This window comes from Staurois parvus, unplaced genomic scaffold (genome assembly GCF_062004578.1).
Source record: "Staurois parvus isolate SC_StPar_1 unplaced genomic scaffold, SC_StPar_1.0 ptg000053l, whole genome shotgun sequence".
NCBI lineage: Eukaryota > Metazoa > Chordata > Amphibia > Anura > Ranidae > Staurois > Staurois parvus.
The window spans coordinates 5,677,003-5,699,326 of NW_028317849.1; the positions used below are offsets into that span (position 1 = coordinate 5,677,003).

Sequence of the window (22,324 nt, forward strand, 5' to 3'; positions counted from 1 at the left end):
CATGCGAGGAAGAATTATCCAAAGAGCGATTTGTAATAAGACCCTTTGTGCAGAACAATAATGTATTAAAAATAAGTACAGGTAGACAAGCTCAGAAAATAGATAAAATATATGAAGTTTCAGAGGTTATTAGTAAAAGCAAATTCAGTTTTCAGTTTGTACAGGTAATATAGTTAAAAGCATGGAAGATACAGGGGAGATTTAATGTGTTATATACCTGCTGTCTTCTCTGCATGCTGTCTGCCTGCCTCATTGAGCACTGCCATGGATCTAATTGCAGCTCGCAATACAGCCCATCTGAAGACAGACACTGGGTCCATTCCAATTAGTTCACGGATGTAAGCACTGTCGCTGCTTCGGAGGAGAGCAACAATATCGGGCCTCATGTAATCTGTATTTTTCTCACGGAAATCCTACATAAAGGGAAACGGGACACTTGTTTTAACTGTAAAAAGTTCTTGAAAGTATTTGAAAATCCAGAGGTTATTTGTTGGGATTAAAGTAATTCTTCACAAGTAAAAAATATATCTGGAGAATTAACGAAAACACTCTATGCTCTTTTTCCCATTATAGTCACTTGATATACTGTACATCTGGTTTAAAAACAGAAACCTCATGCAAATATATTTTTTAAAAGCCAAGAAACTTATCCCATCTGACTTATTCTTAAATGGTAACTCCACTTTCATGGGGAAAAAATAGCAAATAAAAAAATTTATAATATTGCATATATAATTGTTACAAAAGCCATATTGTAATAATCTAATTTTATCTAGGTGAAAATTGCATTTGTCCCCTAAGCTGCCCATACACAGCTCAATTTTCAGCAGAATTGGGCAAAATTCATGCCATGGGTGGCCCTGTTGAAACCACCTGGCTCGAATAGTCGATTGAAGTCAGATGCAGTCACTGTTCAGGTAATCACGTAGCCACAAGTGTCCTGGACTGAACAAGAGAAAACAAAGTATAGCCAACCTTAACTCCTTTAGGTTTGGAATCCATCAATTAAGAAGCTCAAGCATGGTTACAAGCACTATGCTGACCCAACACAGTAAGCCAATTGGTAGATGCAAGGTAATTTCATGGGCATCTAAAAACAAAAAATACCCCAGTCAACCCAACTACAATACAACCTAAATGCTGACCTTGATCTGGTACTTGACTTTGCCTGCAAAATGACGAATGATGAACGCAGGCTCCATGACAGGTGTTCCCACAAAATACTTATTTTCCTCATGCTGCTGCTTGAATTTGGCAAGCAATGTCTGGTAGGTGGCATGAGGGAAACTGTGGGGACAGAAAACACAATTACTTCTAAAACAAAATGCACAAAACATGTGAACATAAGGTTTAATGTCTGGCCTCAGGTTCCCAAAATCACACAATAACAAGGCATGCACAGGCAATCATGGTGGCACTAATTAAAAAAAAACAATGTAGCCTCTTTGCAGGAAACAAATCTGTAATATAGCCACAATGTATCAAACTACAATCTCTTGTTTGCACTGCAACAGCAGGTGTGCAAATAAGTATCACGAGTAGCCATAAGGCAAGTTTTAGGCTTACAAGAGGATGTTCACTAATCAGTCTGCCAGTTCATTAAAGTAATGAGTGGCATCTATTGATTGTATAAGAGCAAAGTTTTTATTAGGGACCTAAGCTGAATATGATGTTACAGACTGATAAACTTACTGTGGCTTGAGTTCAGATTAAAATGGTCATATTTAGTCATTTCAATAGCTTATTCATTTGCAGCAACACCCTGCTTTTCCACTGCAATTGATTATTTTGCCAATTACACATGCCTTATTAGAGGCTCTATAGCATATTTAAAGTGTTACAAGAGACTTTTTTGCAGATAAACATAACATAGAATTTCATACATTTAATACAGATATTCCAATACAATATAATGACAAAATGTATACACAAAACTATGCACTGTTTTTGTATGAAAGAGTATGATTTAGAGAAAAAAAAAGTTAAAAAAAAAAACAAAAAAACTATTTGCCTGGGTATTTTTATTTTCTACCTTTTACTTTTACAGAGAATATTAAAAGGGCAATAATAAAAGGGCATTTTGTAACACTGATTAGATATACTGTACATCGCAGGAAATGTAACAGAACCCAGACCAATATATAACGCTAAAACGTTTTACTTTTAAATACAGTAAGGAAAGGGTAAAACTCCTGTCAGGTTTTTCTTTGACTGTGTATGTATAAAACAGAAAATGAGAGGAAAGGTCTTCTTCGTTGACAATTTTTACTAGGACAGGTGTCCCCACTGGAAGATTTATCTTCTATTCCTGTTCAGATGACAAATAACTTTTAGACTTTCTATGACTTCTTGTCCCTGTCACAGTTGGTCAAAAGGAAAAACAGAAAGGGTGAATCTACTGAGCACAGGCAGCAATAGAAGTCCCCTAAACATACCTCCAAATGCTGGCTATATCTACACCCCTTTTTGAAGTCCAAATTATGGGCGTTCCTGTAGGGAAAGGTATAGCCAGCACTGAATTCTGACCCCTCTCTTAGCTAAGTGACCTGCCACTTGTATGAATGTACAATCAGTGCTGCTTGTTCATTCATAATAGTAAAAGGTACCGTATTTTTCGCTCCATAAGACGCACTTTTTTTGCCCCAAAAAAGGGGGGGAAATGTCAGTGCGTCGTATGGAGCGAATATAGAGCGGCCGGTCCGGTATTTCCACCGCCGCCGTGTCAGAATACCGGGCCGGCCGCTCAGCTCTGCAGTGGGACCTTACCTGTCCCTCTATGCAGCGGTGCGCTGTCTTCCCGGCTTCTGTAGTGTGCGTGACAGCCGGGTCCCAAGTGCGCATGCGGAAGAAGCAGTGCTCTTTGTGAATGGTAAGGCGGTACCTGGGACACATGACAGATCCCAGAAGCCGCCGGACCAATCACAAAGCGCAGCGCTTCTCGCGCATGCGCACTGGGCATCCGGCTGTCCGACGAGCGCCCACACTACAGAAGCCGGGAAGACAGCGCGCGGCTGGATCGAGGAACAGGTAAGATAAAAAAAAAACTCTGCGGAAGTAAGAGCGGGTACCTGTCAAATTCAGGTACCCGCTCTCCCCCTCCCTCCCCAAAGGTCAGCAGTCATCTCCTGTACTGTCCGCAGTCTCTGGTCATCCCTGTGCTGTCCGCAGTCTCTGGTCATCCCTGTGCTGTCCGCAGTCTCTGGTCATCCCTGTGCTGTCCGCAGTCTCTGGTCATCCCTGTGCTGTCCGCAGTCTCTGGTCATCCCTGTGCTGTCCGCAGTCTCTGGTCATCCCTGTGCTGTCCGCAGTCTCTGGTCATCCCTGTGCTGTCCGCAGTCTCTGGTCATCCCTGTACTGTCCGCAGTCTCTGGTCATCTCCTGTACTATGTCTGCAGTCCATTAGTTCAGAATTTTTTTTTCCTGTTTTCTGCCTCTAAAACCTAGGGTGCGTCTTATGGTCAGGGCGTCTTATGGAGCGAAAAATACGGTAATTCAGAGCTAAAGCATCTGCCCTGCGTGTGTACAAGCATATGTGGATACATTACACAGATCTGCAGCTCTGAATGTTCTTTTACTATTATGCTTGTACACATGCACAGTCTGGCTGATGGATCACAGAGCGCTGCAGCACTGTGTAAGCTTTCACTTTTTATGAATGAGTGTTCGGTGATGGCAGGCTGGTGCCAACATCACTAATCTTTCATTCATAAAACTGACAACTCATACAGCTGCAGCAGTGTCATTTATGGGCTGGGCTGTGTATGTGTAAGAAGCAGCCTTTATAGACACACAGCGCTGCCAGTTGTTTGATCTGTTTTTGCAATGGTAGCACTAGTGTCTGAAGCAACCCCTGTTGACAGAGACCAGAGCTCCCAATCACAAATCCATCCTATTCCTAGCAGCGTTGGCGTAGGGGGATGGAAAATTGTCTTACCACACTGCTTAGAGAAAGCAGATAGATTTGAATGGACCCAAGTGCTATATGCTATATGGAAATGTTCATTTTTAATATTTTGTTGAGAATCCTTTACTGGCAATGACTTCCTGAAGTCTGGAACCCGTGGACATTAACAAAGACTGGGTTTCCTCCTTTCTGATGCTTTGCCAGGCTCTAACTGCAGCTGTCTTCAGTTGTCCTTTGTGGGTCTTTCTGCCTTTAGTTTTGCCTTCAGCAAGTGAAATGCATGCTCAATTGGGTTGAGATCACGTGATTGACTCGGCCATTGCAGAATATTCTGCTTCTTTTCCTTCAAAAGCTCCTGGGTTGCTTTTGCAGTGTGTTTTGGATCATTGTCCATCTGTACTGTGAAGCGCCGTCCAATCAACTTTGCTGCATTTGGCTGAATCTGGGCTAACAGTATATCTTGTTAACACTGCAGAATTCATCTGGCTGCTTCTGTCTTCTGTCACATCATCAATAAACACCAATTACCCAGTGCCACTGGAAGCCATGCATGCCCATGCCATCACACTGCCTCCATCATGTTTTACAGATGACATTGTGTGCTTTGGATCATGAGCTGTTCCAAGCCTTCTCCACATTTTTTTCTTCCCGTCATTCTGGTACAGCTTAATCTTAGTTTCATCCATCCATAGAATGCTTTTCCAGAACTAATCTGGCTGTTTTAGATATTTTTTGGCAAAGTCTAATCTGGCTTTTCTATTTTTCATGCTTATGAATGATTTGCACCTTGTGGTGAATCCTCTGTATTTGCTCTCATGAGGTCTTCTCTTGATTGTAGACTTTGACAATGATACGCCCACCTCCTGGAGAGTGTCCTTCACTTGTCTTGTTTTCTTTGCCATAGAGAGGGTCCTGCGATCATTCACCACGGTTGTCTTCCGAGGATGTCCATACCTTTTTATGTGGCTGAGCTCACCAGTGCGTTCTTCTTTCTTTCCTGTTGATTTGGCCACTCCTAATGTTGCTATCTCTCTGATGCATTTTTTCCTTTTCGAAGCCTTACAATGGCCTGTCTCACTTGCATCACTTGCTCCTTTGAACGCATGATGTAGGTTCACAGCAAAAGATTCGAAATGCAAATACCATGCTTAGAATCAACTCCAGACCTTTTACCTGCTTAATTGATGCAGAAATAATGAAAGAGTAGCCCACACCTGGCCATGAAACCGCATTTGATTCAATTGTCCAATTACTTTTGGTCCCTTGGAAAAGGTTCCTAAACCCTTCCTCCAATTTGGATGTACATACCCTCAAATTAAACCTGACAGTGTGCACTTTCAGTTCATATCCATTATATAACTAGTATTTGCTAAATACCTGAAAAAACTAAAATTGTGCCTGTGTCCAAATATATATGAACCTAACTGTATATAGATAAAAATGTACCATGATACGTTTTCTTTAAAATATTAAAAGGCAGCAAGGCAATTACCTTTGTTTAAACTTGCATATGACTTAAAAGACAAATTGTTAACAATCTGAAGAACTCTGGGCTAAAGGAAAAACATACCATTGATCTTATAATTTTTGTTACGTTTTCTGTGCATATTGATGGTATAACAGTCTAGCGGTGTTGGGGCATCTGGAAATTCCCCTCCGTGTCATTTGTTTGAGGGATTGAAAAAATAATTTCTCAAAAATGTTGCATATTTAGAGAAATATAGGATTTTGACATATTTGGAGAAATGTACAAAAATTACAAGGCATGGCACGCACAGCCGGGTGCCAACACTAAAGGGAGGACAACTCCGCCGAAGTGGGAGCGGGTACCTGTCAAATTCAGGTATCCGCTGCCCCTCCCTCCCCAAAGGTCCGCAGTCTCTGGGTCATCTTCTGTACTGTCTGCAGCCTCGGGTCATCCCCTGTACTGCGTCCGCAGCCTCGGGTCATCCCCTGTACTAGGGCCGCAGCCTCTGGTCATGTCCTGTACTAGGTCCGCAGCCTCTGGTCATGTCCTGTACTAGGTCCGCAGCCTCTGGTCATGTCCTGTACTAGGTCCGCAGCCTCTGGTCATGTCCTGTACTGTGTCCGCAGCCTCTGGTCATGTCCTGTACTGTGTCCGCAGCCTCTGGTCATGTCCTGTACTGTGTCCGCAGCCTCTGGTCATGTCCTGTACTGTGTCCGCAGCCTCTGGTCATGTCCTGTACTGTGTCCGCAGCCTCTGGTCATGTCCTGTACTGTGTCCGCAGTCTCTGGTCATGTCCTGTACTGTGTCCGCAGTCTCTGGTCATGTCCTGTACTGTGTCCGCAGTCTCTGGTCATGTCCTGTACTGTGTCCGCAGTCTCTGGTCATGTCCTGTACTGTGTCCGCAGTCTCTGGTCATGTCCTGTACTGTGTCTGCAGTCTCTGGTCATGTCCTGTACTGTGTCTGCAGACTCTGGTCATTTCCTGTACTATGTCTGCAGTCCATTGGTTCAGAATATTTTTTTTCTTGTTTTCCTCCTCTAAAACCTAGGTGCATCTTATGGTCAGGTGCGTCTTATGGAGCGAAAAATACTGTAAATTATCTAGTCAATAATATAGGAAAATATTAAAAAAAGTCTCGGTTTTGGCAAGCTAGTTAAAAAAAAAACAGTGATGGTCCAAAAGAAGTTTTTTTTTGGAAGAGCACTGGAATTTGGAGGGTGTATTACACCCTGTATCTGTGAACACAACTATTACAGTGCAGCTTACCCAGTGAATAGGAAAAGCTTGCATCATTGAAGTAAAGCTCTTTTTCCAAGATATGATCAGTTGTGACATGCAAAGTAGGAGGAGTGACTACTTGGAGAATACAACATGGGGGCATGAAGAAATCGTTTGTTTTCTAGCAGAAAAGGGTTGCAGTAAAACTACATGAGATTTAGAATGTGTACATAAATAGTGTTGGTCCTTTTCATTTTATGATTTTCAAACGCTTAATGCTGGAATGTACTAAATGTACATTTTACTAAAACAAATGTCTAAAACACATAAAAACAAAAAACAAACAAGTAAAATATGTTTTTTAGAATATTACCTTATTTAAGAGGGGATAACACAATCTATAACCAACAAAAGGAATGATTAAAGGATAAGTTCACATTTTAATAAATGCAAATTTATTTTTTTTATAGGTAAAAAAATGTGCATTTACTATTTTGTTTTTTTAGGAGCCTGAAAGCATTGCATCAGCGTGCCATGCAGGACTCCTGCAGATTGTCAGTGTAAGCTATCTGCCCATACATTGTATGGACAAGGCAGTTTCATACTGACAGGAAAAATCGATGAACTACCACAGTGCTCAACAGCACCGTCGACAGCCGTAAAGGATTTCGGTACTTGTAGTTCATCAATTCACAGGACTCTGTGAATGAATAACACGGCCATGTGGGCAGAGCTCTGCATGGCGTGCTCTATTCAAAAAGTAACAGCTGGTACATGCAACTTTTCCCCATACTGTTGTCACATCAGGTGCTTGGATCCCCAAGCAGCTGCAGGAGCAGACACGTTACATGTTCCACCCTAAAAACAATTCCCAAAGGTGAACTTATTCTTTAATACTAAAGCTGGCCAAACACTATCAGATTTCTTCATTCAGCCTAAAGGCAGACTGGTTCCTCTATCCACGCTGTGGGTGTGAACATTTTCTTTGCAAATCATTCAAATTTTTTTTTCAAAGGATGTTGGGAAGGAAAGGGCTGATAGGGTCACCCATGCAGTGAATTTTGGCCAGTTTATCAGGAACCTGCCCAAAATTCACTTAGTGTATGACCAGCGCAAATTGTAAAAAAAAAAAAACAGACACTTTGAACCCTGGGGGTTGATTTATACATACTTGCTTTCCTCATCCAGCAGGTAGAAGAGACCTGTGGGCTTCTTACTGATCAACTGTATGCAACCAACATTGTCTGTATAATCAATATTGTGCCAGCTAATTCCTTCACCTTGGTATTCCTCCTATAAAAGGGAAGATCAAAAACAAGTTTCTATTACTATTAGCAGTAGCAGCAACAGTAGCAAAAGTAATCAAGGAGCTCAAAGTAATCTAGGACAGAAGGAGTTTGGTTAGTATTGCTCATATCAACTAAACATTTGCTTCAGTTTTCTAATTTGCTCTACAAAACAAATGTTGCAATGTTGTATCATCTTTCTTTCTTTCTTTCAATGTAATACAACACCTAAAAGTGTTGCATGTAATAAAAGTCACTGGAAACTAAAATTTTAAATACTTAAAGCATATACTCACTGGCCACTTTATTAGGTACACCTTGCTAGTGTTAAAATATCATCCACCCCATTACACCGCCAGCCTAAACCATTGATACAAGGCAGGATGGATCCATGCTATGCTTTCATGTTGTTTACGCCAAATTCTGACCCTACCATCTGAATGTCGCAGCTGAAATCGAATGCCCATTCTCCACTGACATCAACAAGGCATTTTCGTCCACACAACTGCCACTCACTAGATATTTTCTCTTTTTCAGACCATTCTCTTTAAAAATGTGGTGTCATTTCTGATGTATTCCAAAGGAGACATCCACCTTCTCCTCATCCCTCCACCATCACTACTTCTCACCTCCATAACTATGCCTTGTGAACAGGAAGTTATTAATTGAATAGCTATAACCATTTTCAAGTTGTATATTTAACAGACCAAAAGAGACCAAATAAAAAAAAAAAAAAAAAAAAAAAAAAAAAAGAGTTCATTGCTAGGGTTTACATGCACTCACCAGCCACTTAATTAGGTACATCTTGCTAGTGCCAAGAAAATATCCATCAACAACATTACACCACCAGCCTGAACTGTTGATACAAGGCAGGATGGATCCATTCTTTCATGTTGTTTACACCAAATTCTGACAACACCATCTAAAATGTCACAGCAACCAGTCTGCCTATTCTCCTCTGACATTAACAAGGCATTTTCATCCACACAACTGCCGCTCACTGGATATTTTCTCTTTTTCATCTCTGTAAACCCTAGAGATGGTTGTGCGTGAAAATCCCAGTAGATAAACAGTTTTTGAAATACTCAGACCAGCCTGTCTGAACGTGGCATGGTTGTTGGTGCCAAAGTCACTTAAATCCCCTTTCTTTCCCATTCTGATGCTCGGTTTGAACTTCAGCAAGTCATCTTCACCACATCTACATGCCTAAATGCATTTAGTTGCTGCCATGTGATTGACTGATTAGCAATTTGTGTTACCAAGCAAATGAACAGGTGTACCTAATAAAGTGGCCAGTAGGTGTACACTTTAAACTGTACAGACTACTGGTTGCACTGATAAATCAGGTGGGCAAGTCCTGACTGAATTCATTTTTAAAGGATAAGTTCACCTTTTGTAAATGTTACACCTGTATTTAGGGTGTAACATGCAATGGGTTACTATGAAGCAGCCAACCCTTCCCCAAGTTCTCCAATGACAGTGGGCAGGAGACCTTCACCCGCCACCCGATGTCACATTTTAAAAGCAGCTCTGCCCAGACAGCAGCATCATTTATTTACAGAGATCTGTGAATGAATGAATTACAAGTCCAGTCTGCCACCCTGGCAGACGGCTTGTAATTCGCAATGAACTAGTGAGAGCACTGATGAGCATACGCTTCGTTCATTGACCTTTTTCTGTACTTCCGTAACAGTCTGCCTTTACCTCCATAGTGTACTGTATTGAGTGTTTGCAGAAGCCAGACATTGTACCCACAATCCACTGAGTGTGGACGCAATGCTTTGCAGCCTGCAATGTAAAAAAAATAAATAAATGCAAAGCTACAGCATGATCAGCTAGTTTTGGGAGGGTGTCCATGGACGTCCTCTCAGAACCACACCCCCTGCGCACCATGCTCAAGCTGTGATCGCTGTGTCCTTCGGACATAGCTGATCATGTGTGCAGGTCAGAGCCAAGCAGAGCCACCTTTTAACATGTGATCAGCGCAAAGTCGCAAAATCGTTTTCAGTGTCTGATGACGAATTTCCCCACGAATCACTATCACTCAATTCTGCAAGTGGTTCTGATTTACTATCGCTGGTCTAAAACCACTTTTGACCTAAAGGGACGCTTTTTGGATGCCATGGACGTTTCTCAGTTTCCAGGCAATAAGAACAGTAAAAATGCAGGCAGGGCACAGGACAAAGTACTAGGGACAAAATGTATGTGAAATGGTTTGATACAGTAATGTTTTACTATGTGATTTTAGTGAATGTCACTTTTTGTCATTTTCAAATTTCCCGCCGTTCCGTCCCCCGTACGTCCCGACGCTCGCAGGGGGCGGAACTCAGATGATAGATGTCGGCATCCGCCGGATTACATTGCCGGGGACACTGCAGGAGGGACATCGCGGGAGTGCAGGACAAGGTAAGTGATCGAGGGATCGCGGAGCAGCGCCGCATGGTATTAGTGTAGCTCAGGATTATCGCTTGTGGTACTGAAACTTTACCCCGAGCTACACTCGGGAATACCGCCAGGGGGGTTAAACTGATTACTAACTTTTCTTTTTTTTTTTTAATTTTCCTCATCCACTATCATTTTAGTTCTTCAGTACCCCTCTTTATTCTAATATTAACAAATCAACTTTGTTTCAGGGTACTAGATTACAACACCTAATAATAATAGTTTTCTACAGGTGCCGTTTTCCAAATCATGTTTATTCGAATATTACAGTTTTAATGAGAAAATGGAATACAACACTAGATTTCTATTTAGTCCTGTACATGTTCAGAGTGCTTTGTACTGTGCTTTTCTGTATATTTTTCTTCCTCAAAAATGTATTAACTCTTAAATATCATTTAAAGCAAGGATGTCTCCTATGCATCAGTTTATTATTGCAGTCATAAACCTATATATCTGGGTAAATATGTAATATTATTTCTCACCTGTTCTAACTTGAAGATGTGCTGGTTGAAGTAATACTGGAGCTGTTCATTGGCATAATTAATGCAGAACTGTTCAAAGCTGTTGTTTTCAAAATCTTCAAACCCAAAAATATCAAGGACCCCAATTGATAGGCACTGAAGAAAAAAAAAATAAGCATACACACATCTGTTAAATATTGCACTATGACTTTAAAGACATTTTAGCTTGTATAAAGAGTCAAAAAAATCGAAAATACAATATTAACAACCAATACAACACTGTCCCCAACAAAAGTTTCATAAGAGGGGGCAGGGGGAGATCGCGGGACTGCAAAATGCAGCCTACTGGGGCAAAAATGGGATTACATATCTACATAGTGATATTTATGAAGGTCAGTTACAAGATTATGTCTTTATAATTCTCCTCGTCCTTCCATCAGCCAATTTTGCCTATACACATCTAAAATATGCCACCAAGTCTCCATGCACACTGGACATTTTAAGAACGCTGGTAGCATCAGCTGTGTAAAGTCGCGTTAAAAACATAATTTTTTTTTTCAGCGTTTTTGCATTCGTGTTTAGCCACGTTTGTGGTTTTTTTTTTGTACACACAAAAAACATTTGCTCAAACAGCCGCTCAAAAATGCAATTTTTCAGAATTTACCAGCGTTACAGCGTTTTTCCAGCTAAAAAACTCCTCTAGAAACCCACTAGTTCTGTTTTTTTTTTTCCCCAGCCAAAAACGCTGATTAAAGCCTATGTGTCCATGCTTTAATTAGCTGTTTTTGGCAGGGGCGTTTACTGGCTGTAGAAAAAAAAAAAAAAACACAAAAACGCCAAAGCCCACAACAGCAGCTATAAAAACGTCTAGTTTGCATGAGGACTAACACACAAATATGTGTATTAGACTCTGATCTGATATTTCCAATACTGGAAGGATTTACCCCTCGACAGAGACCCTGATAAACTTGTGTTCAGATATTATGATGGACTTTCAACATCTAAAACAGATAAACATCATAAAGCACAAGACAACTGTGCTAGGATGCTTTCTACCATGACCAAAGACAGTTGGCAGGCATTTGAAGAGACCTATATGCTATAGTGATCTCATCTAAAGACAAGGTGATTCAGCTTAAAGTGGTTGTAAAAGCTGAAGGTTTTTTACTTTAATGCATTCTTTGCATTGACAGTCCAATCTCGATCCAGCGTTGTGTTGTTCTTCCTCACTGGGCTCAGTAAGAGCAGTGGGAGCGGAGGACGTGACCGAGCCACACTGAGTGCAATTATAAACTTTTATATAGTGTAGCAAGGTCACTATAATTATGATTTTTAGAGTCAGGTAGCTGATGTGTTTGTAGGGGATTACATTGATTCATCACTCTAAAAGGTTTCTTCTATATATATTCTTTTTTGCAAAAATGTATTCTTTGAGAAGGGAAAGCCATGGCAACAACTACATTATTATGGATGCAACATATTAATGAAAACCTCTCTATAAACATAATGCAGGAAATAGAGAGCATCCAAAAAACTATTTTTGTAAAATATGGGTCAACTGGACATCCTCTCCACATATGGTCATGGCCAATACCACTCCCCAGACTACTTAGTAGACTTAAAATGGTCTTTAACTGATGTATCCTTTGGAGTAGTGTCACATGTTGCAATGCACAGACTTTTGTCAAAGTAGCCAGGTGGAAAATTGTCAGCCGAACAGTGGCTCCATCCAATGAGATGTAGCCAGTGTTCGTGTACTTTAACAACAATGGGTGCCAGCTGTCATGCATACAATACCAATCAGGGGAGATTTGTCCATCCCTGTTTAGCATGGATGGAGGAATCGTTTGCTTTTGTTTGCTTAGCCTACGTTTATGGCAACCGTAAGAGAACTCTATTTGTCCCGTCTTTAAATTTATGAAACCTAACATAATTTGTCCCAGCTCCAAAAACTAGTCATTCAATATTCCAAGCATTATTTAAGAACTCCAAATCAGAAACATTACCACACAACAATTAGAATCGGGGGGCTTGGTGGCACCAAACCTTTACCTCTATCACTATATGCCAGTCATCTGAGGTAGGCCATTTCCTGAATGTTCAAATTAATCCAGATGGACAAAACCTAATTCATCTACTATGTTACCAATCCAATTTATTGCCTACCTTATGCACACTAGCCTTCAATTTCTGCTGATTGTTAATTTGATGGTTGGGAGAGTAATCTCTATCTTTTGAATATTCTGTGTTTGGAAATACAAGTTGTCACGCATCCATTTGGTTCTAACACCAATGTCAAATCTCTCTGATCATTTACTGCAAAAATGTTGAGTCAAATCTATAAGCAGCTCTTCGTCCTCTGCAATTCAAGCTCACCAGAGCCTCACTACGGTGAGCCAGGACTGAATTATTATAGATAAGATACAAAGGAATTGTTTCTTGTGATCTTAACTGCAACTGGTATGCCCAGGGCTTTTTTTCAGCAGGAACGCGGTGGCACCTCCATCACTGAATGGATTTAATGGCCAGGGGTACTGGGTGTGTGTTGGAGGGTCTATTGATGGTGGGTGCTGTGGGATATGTTGTCACTTGGGGGGGAATTTATTCTTGCATGGGGTACATTGTTGTTGATGGAGGATCTATTGCTGCTTGTGGTGGATTTATTGTTGCTGTAGGGGATCTTATGTTGCCAGGATGGATCTACTGTTGAGGAAGGGGTTTATGGATGATGTCTGCTGGGAGATCTATTGTTTCTGGCAGAGGTCTAACGTTGCTGGAAAGGTATATTGTTGCGGGGGAGGGGGTTCTATTTTTTCTTGGGGGGTGATGTATTGGTGCTGGCTGCAGGGGATTTATTCTACTGCTTTTTTTGTTATTAACACATTTCATACAAGTTACTTAGCACCACAAAATATATGATTCTGTATTCTCTAAAAGGGCCATACTGGGAGGTGGGCATGTCGTGACCAACCAAGAGACAGTGCTCAAAGGTGGGTATGGGATGGAACCAAGGGACAGTGCTCAAAGGTGGGTACAGGGTGCAGACAAGGGGTGGCTCAGAATGGGGGAGTACCTGCACCTATTCTCTGAGGAAAAAAAGCCCTGTGCATGCCTATCCATATTAGAAAACCCAGCATGCACTGCAAACCAGTTAACATGAAAGCATCCGGTATTAAAGAATTTGTATAAGCTAAAACATTATCAGTTTATAAACTGTGTGAAATGAGCCCTGGGAAAGCCAGCCTGGATAAGACAGAGCACCTTAGAAACTTGAGAAATCAGAGGAAATTATGCCACTGCTGTTATTGGTCCTGATAAAAGAGACAGCTGGCTGCAGAGGAAGTTCACAAAAACGATCAAAAACCAAGCCATAACTTTGCAGGCAAGGACATTTTTTTTTGGGGGGGGGGAGGGGGGTGTTTTGGTATGGAAGCTTGTAGCATAGTGAGAAATATCCAGGCTTGTATTTATTTATATTTGTTGTGCATCATTGCTGTGAACAAACTGAAAGTTGTGTAAAAGAGAAAAGACCCCACTTATGGTTGTCTGCTCCACAAAACTATAAAAACGCCAGGCTATTGCAGTGACAACTGAAAATGTCAGTAACATTTAAATAAAAATGATCAAAATTATTTAACGTTTTCCTTTATAAATAATATGAAGAAAAGCATTTTTGGTTATTCAGTACCACGTTAATAAAAATGTAAACTACAAGTCATGAGATTCTATCCAAAAGCACATTTTATCATCATATAAATATGGAGTGGGGTGACAGAAAAATTACTTGTTTCATCATATAGTCAGGCTTTGGATGTGAAGAAAAATACATTACTGCAAATTTGAGAAGCACGACCTTTATGGTGTTCACTCACACTGACAGACTCCTCCACGTCTTTTTTGTTGAGCAAAGCATGGTTTATTCGAAGGACTATCCAGTCAAATAAGGCGCTGTACAGAGATTTTGCCATTGAATCACGGGCAGTGACAGCCTGAAAGAGATTTGAAAGTGGACAGCTTATGTGACATGAAAGCAGAACACAGTTTGTCTAGCATAGGTCCAATAAAGCTGCCTCTAATTTATTGTGAAAAGTAAAAAAAAAAAAAAAACTTTACACACATTCTCAGGTATGTACTGAAAAAAAAAATTGCATGCCATTGGAAATGCAATAAGGAGTGTGCATCAGAACTGATTTTTTTTTCCTCATTTGATAATAAACTAGCCTGACAAAAGCATTTGAACCAGCAGTAAAAGCCATCAGGGAGGCACAGTGACTTAGTGGTTAGCACTGCTGCCTTGCAGTAATTGGGTCATGGGTTCGATTCCCGACCATGGCGCCGCCTGCATGGAGTTTACATGTTCTCCCTGTGTACGTGTGGGTTTCCTCCGGGTACTCCAGTTTCCTCCCACACTCCAAAAGACATGCTGGTGGGTTAATTGGCTCCTTTCTAAAAAATTGTCCTAGTTTCATCCCTGGCCATGCGGGATCTCCTGCATGGTAGGGGTGGGGGAAATACCTGGCAACCTACCCTGTAAAAATAATTGCTAAGAGAATTAATGGAAAAAGTTGCTTACGAGTGACGGTCCATGCAATCGCCAAGGGTTGGATATGACTGAATGGATAGACATATAGAAAAGCCATCAAAATAGGAAAACTGAAAGGATAATGTACTTTTTTTTTAACCTTTCATTCACTTTCAACTCCTTAGGCTCCATGCACACTAGCATTTTTTTCTGCCCCTAAAAGCTAAAATAGTGTTCTCTTATGTGTCCATGCATGCTACTTTAGGCTATTAGTGTTTTTGAGCTTCAGCTTCCAGGAGCAGAAAAAAAAAAAAATTGTTTTTGTGGAGTTCTTTGGAACGTTTATCCAGCACAAAAAAAACAAAACGTTGAACGCTCCTAAAAAACTTTTTTCCAGCTTTTCTTTCATGTACTGTAAAAATAATAACGCTCCAAAACGCTACTATAAGCTGGTACAAAAACACTATTATCAATGTTTTTCATCCAGCATTTTTTTCTAGTTTTTTTTTAACTTATAAAAAATGTTATAAAAAAGTGTGCATGGAGCCTAAAAGTAGCACCAAGTCTAAAGACGGCCATAGATGGTTCAAAACTCGGCACGTTCAACAGCACCCAGCCAAAATTCAACCCATCTATAAGCAGTCTCATTGTACCCAATATCAAACTTTTCATGCGATTGCCAGCGGCTATAGCCCGTGGCAATAATCACGGTTTTCCTGGCAGAGAGAGAATTCAAGCAACTTAAAAAAAATAAATAAATGCACATTTTTTTGCACATAAAAAAATGTGCATTTACCATTATTTTTTATTTTAGAGCCTGGAAAGCATTTCACCAGCGATCAGCAGATTGCTGGTGCCATGCAGACTATTAGTGTAAGCTGTCTCCCCAGTTAAACAATGACAGGAAGACTCAATGAACTACTAGAGCGCTAAACAGAGTCATGGTAGTTCATTGAGAACTACATGCCGACAGCCGCATTGGACGTCGGTACTTTAGTTCACAGGACTCTGTGAATGAATGAGCTGAGCTCTTTTCAAAAGGTGACAGCTGGTATGGGGAAATCGTTCCCAAAGGTGAACTTCTCCTTTAAAAGGTTAGTTCACCTTTTCAGAAAAAATTTAAAAACGTGAACACTGTACACCCTCCCCATGCCCCTGGTCCCTGCTGTATTTACCTTCATGGGTAATGAGAGGTCACTGCCTACACAGCTGTTGTAGCAGTCTGGGGATTTGAAGTCAATCTACCACTCTCTCTGCAGTACTTCGGGAGCAAATCAGAGCAATTTGATGTGCCAGTGCTGACCAATCAGAATTGCTCTGATCCACCCTGGAACCACTGCTGAAAGAAAAGGGGGGAGAAGAGCAGGGATTTCAAATCCCTAGGCTGTTGAACTAGCTGCGTGGGCACTGAATCTCATTGTGGGATGTCTTTTTACTTCAATTCTGAAGCATGGGCTGAAGAGCTGATTTTTTTAAATTGATCACCCAACTGAAAGTCTGGAGCATCTGATTTTTCCTGTGGATGTTTGCAGATGGCTGGAAAGGAGATTCCTTAAGGAGAAGTTGTCCTAATAACTTGGATGTCCAAAGCTCTGAGAAGGACAGGAAGAGGTGCTAGACCTTTGTGAACACACTGGGAGCAAAGGATAGGTTAAAGGGCAGCAGGACAAACTGGAAATTATTGTTTGCCACTGAGAAGTGCAGAAAGCGCTAATAAGGTAGATAAACGGGAACATGCAGATACGCATCTTGGTTGTTTATGGATGTCATGTATCCCTCTTGTCAGAGAGACCTTGCAGATTCCATGTGAAATTTGCAAGTATTTGTTAATGGATTTTAAGTCCAAAATAGGACAAATACCCCTGCTGGGCTCTGGTGCCGTGAACAGATTCAAGTAAAATCCTTTGAACTGGTCTTGTGGGAATAATGGCACTACTACTCCCTGAGATGGTTCAGGGCATTTTGCAAATTTTACTGTGTTCATCTTTGGTTGATTTGTTGACCCAGAGAGAGGAAAATGATAACATATGTCACCCACTCTTCGGAATGAGAACACCCTTCTTTGGAAACAGGGCTTTGGTGAAGACTTTGAAATTTTGGACCAAGTCTTGTGCTGAAAAGAAGGGCGGAACTTGAAAAACAGGGTAGAGCGATTAAGTGCTCTACGTTTAGAGGGGGTACAGGTTCTGGGATCTTCCACGGTGGAAGTAAAACCTTCTCTTGTGTTACATCTTTTATGAATAGGTGAAGTGCTCCTCCAAAAAAGATGTTGTCCTTGAAAAGGCATAGGTGTGAGACACTTTGTAGACAGCTTCAGCCATCCAGGATTTTAGCCACAAGATTCTGTTCATCTGAATAGAGATTAGGGACATTCCGGAAATTTGTCTCATGACATATTCTATGTCATCCAAAAAAAGCAGAGCAGAAGGTAATTGCTGTAATTGCTCTGTTACAGCACATTCCTGAAAAAAACAGGGTCATGTTTGTTGTTCAATGCCACAGTCCAGTTATTTTGAATTGCAGCGAAAGTTGGTTGCAGGGCAGGGCCTGCTAAAGTAAAGAGAACATTTAAGAATATCAAACTTTCTATCTGCAGAATCTTTGAAAGAAGGAATGCCTTCAATAGGTACAGTCAGATGTTTGTATAAGAATGAGATGGCAGGATCAACCACAGGAATGGACCACTTGCCACTAGAAAAATTTAGTGAGTTTGGAAAAGTGATCCAATCATCATAGATTGCACATTCTGTCTGTTCATGAACAGGAAATGTGAGGTCTTTTTGCATCCAAAAGGGGCATACTAAGATGGAGAATCAAGCTACACAATACTTTTTGCAGGCAGCAGCAGTGAGCTTTTCCACATTAGCAAGCATGTTGCGTTAAAGGATGAGTTCATTTTTGAAACTTGTTATATTTGCCACCCATTTTTAGAGTGGAACGTGTAACATGTTCCAACTCCTGCATCCTCTCCCCCTGATCTACCACGCCCCCCCTCCCCTCATGTGATAGCGGGAGTGGGTTCAAATTGTGACAGCGGATGCGGAAAGAAGAAAACAGTGTGGCCATGCGGGGCTTCACCAACGCAGCTGCGTTATTCATTCACAGTTTTCATGTGAATGGGTAGATTACAAGTACTGTCAGCCATTATGACTGATGGCTTGTTGTTCTCAACAAAATGCAAGGGTGCTGTTGAGAATTCTCATAGTTCATTGATCGTCCTGCTCTCGAGTAACTGCCTGCCTTATGATGTACCGGCAGACAGCTATCCTGAGAATCTGCAGGAGCTCGAGATTACACACGTGATCTGCTGATCACGAATACAATGCTTTGCAGACTCCATAAGAAAAAAAAAAAAATAAGTGCACTTTTTTTAACCTGAAAAAAAAATATGTGTTTTTTAATACTCCACCAATACTGCTTCAATGTCTTTTTTTCCCTTCTGTGTCTGTCTCTTCTAGGGCAGGCATAGCAGGATCTAACTTAGGCAGAGAAACAAGAGAAGAGGTATGCTGTTTTGACCCCAGGGCAAAGATTGATGTAATAACGTAGTTATTTGTCTGAGGAATTGTGACACTGATGCAGAAAATTCTAGTTTTGTCAGGTATGAAGCTTGTTGTGTGTCTGCAATAGAGCTAGAATCAGATCCAGAGACCAGTGTCAGATCCAGCTCCTGCTCTGGTGCAAGTCTTATGTGGGCCTTCAGCACAGCAAATGTTCATCTTCAGTTTTGCAATGGTCCACTTTTGCTTGGTCTCCACCATAACTAAACGTGAGGGTATTGCATTGTGGAGTACTCATGGAAGAGGGTTCGGGAAAAAAGGGTAAGCCTGTCTAAAAGAAGAACAAAGCAGTGCCTGAATACCATATAAAGTCTCTAGGTGGAAGTTGCGGTAAAAAGTGCAACCTGTGATGTGATGTCATACCTGGACATCCACCTGAGTGGTTGGGTCTTAGCACACTGTAGTGAATACAATTCCAATATCACCCCAGTCTTTTTCAGTCACAGTCAGAAGCATACAAAGGGACTGTCTTACCTGTCCATGATGCTGGACTGTATATTAAGTCCAGGCTTTGCCCTCACATGAACTTCCCTGAAGGGGTTTTTAGGAACTGGGTTCCACAGGGTGGACCACAGCCCTAGACAGCACACCTTGCTTTAAGTGATAAAGTGAGTGCCCATGCGGGATCCAGTGCCCAGAAGCAGAAGAAGTTGAAGACAAAAAAAAAAAAAAGAAAAAAAAAAAAAAAGGGGGTTAAGCCAAGAGTGATTCTCTGAAGAATAGGTTCATTACCTTAGGACTCTAGTACAAATCTGAGAACTTAGAGGTGCCCAGTGGGTATGTCCTCAAAAGCTTGCTAGTGTCCAATCCCCTTAAGGTATGAGTCTATAACCCAGGGCCTACGTAGGAGTACTTTGCCTGTATCCTGCACTGTACAATTAAGATAATAAGCTTAAGTAACACTTTAAGAGAAGTTGACCTTTAAAGAGTGTCTAACCAGAAAAACAAATGTCAGATTGTAGCCTAGCAGTCATTAGATGTCTGCATTAGTTTTTTTTTTTCAGGCTTTTCTTTTCTTCTTTTTAACTTTATCACTACTTTATTTATGGAGGAAACCATGGTTGCCATCAAGAGTGTACTCTGTCTTTGTTCATCTGTATTGCTGACAGGATTAGTAGTTTACACAAGAAAAAAAAGTTGTTACTGCTTTCTTTAAAGCTGGCCATAGACTGATTGAAATTTGACAGGTTCAGCAGGGACCAGTCAAATTTTAATCCATGTGCGACAGTCTCCACTTGACAATCAATTGCTTGATCAATTCCTCCATCCACCTCCTGCATTTCTGGTAAGATCAACAGGTATTTGATGAAAATGTTTTCTTGCATTAAAAAAGAAAAATAATGAAGCCACCATATATAAGGACTTTCAAGCTGCAATATGTTACATTTCCACAGGTTTAGGATCAAAGAAAGTAAAAAAAAAAAAAAAAAAGCAAAAAAAAAGCTTGTTCTGACAATTTTTTTTTACTACTTACCTCATTGAGGCTATAAGGCAGGATCAGTTTCTCATTTACAGTAACAGTTTTTCTTTTGGTTAGTGCTTCAACAAGCATTTCTCTCTTAACCTGTTAAATAAATAATATCCATTGAAAAAAAAAATCAAAGCATTAGAATGGCACATTTTCTCATGACATATTGGTAGGACTATAGAAAATATTACACTTGCATCTGTTTATGAATCTATATCTAAGGCCAAAAGCTTTTTTGATCAGTGGTGATCAACATAAGCAGCTCCAAATGTGTCTCCCTGACAGAGCCACACAATAGCCTGGGGCCCATTCACACTGTTACACTACAATATTGAGAGGTAAAAACACATGTTTGCTAATTGCTAGTATATCATACCACAACAAAAATATAATTAGTTTGTTTAGAACAGTATCTATTTGGGTTTGTGCAGAAAGGAATTAGCATGACAAACACATTTTCACAGGTTTGGCAGGTCAAAATTCTGAATGCCGTGCTCACATATGTAAATGTTTCACTTATGTAGTAAAATCCAATCTTATCACCAACTTTATTTTTCCTTCATAGGGGTCTGGATCAAGTCAGTGAAAGCCTGATACAGCATCTTTATTAGGGTTGTCACCTGTCCGGATTTTGAATCATGTGTCTATATTTCAGACCGCCTGATACCAGGACACATTATTCAAACAGACTGTGGCTCACTGTGCCTGACACATCACAGCAATGAAGGAACACTCTACCCCCCAGTCAATGGGACTTTCCTCATCAGAGCTGGGCGATCTGTTGACCCTCCTGAGATGTTTGAACGCAAGGCGGAGTGCATTGAGGCAGAGCTCAGGACACACATGGCATACTCCAGGCTGAAAGTCTCTCCAGGGCCACTGCTCCTGCTCCTCCTGGCCCTGTGTGCATCCACGGTGTGTGCCAGGGGCAGAGCTGCTGAGCCTGGAGCAGAGCCTGGTGTGGGGTCCTGGGCTGGATGCCTCGATCACCTTCCTGGTCAGAAACTTCTACTTTGAGGCACCTGGACATTTAGGATTGCCACTCCCCCCAGCTAATGATCATCCCATTCTCGGTGATCCATACAGCCTACATCCAGGGACACCCAGCTCTACCCCATTGGCATTACCTTCCTTATTTCAGGGAGTAAACCCTTTTCCTGCCCCTCCTCCATACAGGGCTATGCATGGCACATCACACCTGGATGTCACCTCCCTTGTACAGTGCTAAGATGAGGGGGATCAGAGTACATCTCATGTATGATCACATCATACTGACTACAGGGAAGCTGGCCTCCCCTCCATCTGGCTGTAATGCAGATCCTCATGTTCAGAAGGTATTGAAGCCAGGGATCATGTTTATTTAGGGCTCCACACCACATGCGGTGTATAGCACGGATCGATTTTTGTTAAATGCATCCGAGTTGATGTGCATGGGCACACTTTTTTTTAATGCGTTGTGTTATGTGTGCTTTGTTTTTTGTTTATTTTTTGGGTTTTTTTTTTTTTTTTTTTTTTTTTTTTTAAACAGCAAAAGCCAAAATCCTTTTTTTTTCTCTCTTTTCTGTGAGTGCTGATTCACATCACTTTCAGTGTGGAAAACGTTTCTGCACGCATTTCTGCACGCATTTCCCGCACTATACAGAAGTGTGCAGACATGCACAGGTGCCAATAATACCTAAAGGCACCCCCCACACACCTGGCAAATGTGGGTGTGTTCATGGCCACCAAAACACATGGTACTGCATGGGGTGGCCTGCCTTACTTTTTGTATGTTCCAGTGCGCCACACGTGAACGCGCATAAACACGCCTTTTATGGTTAAGGCACAAGGAATTCCTCCATCCACCTAGTTTGTGTGGATAGAAGAATCTGTTAATTTTTTCATTCAGCCCACTGGCTGCGAAAGAGAAAACTGTCTATGGCCCACTTAAAGTCCTGAACTATATTGTACATTACAGACTCCTCACCAAAGTGTTCATTGTCTTTTTAATTGTCT

At 41.1% G+C, this 22,324-nt stretch overlaps 1 protein-coding gene across 1 annotated transcript in view; it reads right to left on the reverse strand.

The window, feature by feature from the left end:
- MYO9B (myosin IXB) overlaps positions 1–22,324 on the reverse strand; it is a 240,583-nt gene that overhangs the window by 87,504 nt on the left and 130,755 nt on the right. The window contains exons 8-13 of the mRNA XM_089667549.1: positions 20,336–20,425; positions 14,652–14,768; positions 10,801–10,935; positions 7,762–7,883; positions 1,146–1,287; positions 218–413 (exon numbers count right to left, since the gene is read on the reverse strand). Of these exons, the coding sequence (XP_089523675.1) occupies positions 218–413; positions 1,146–1,287; positions 7,762–7,883; positions 10,801–10,935; positions 14,652–14,768; positions 20,336–20,425 (802 nt within the window). The remainder of the gene's footprint in view (positions 1–217; positions 414–1,145; positions 1,288–7,761; positions 7,884–10,800; positions 10,936–14,651; positions 14,769–20,335; positions 20,426–22,324) is intronic.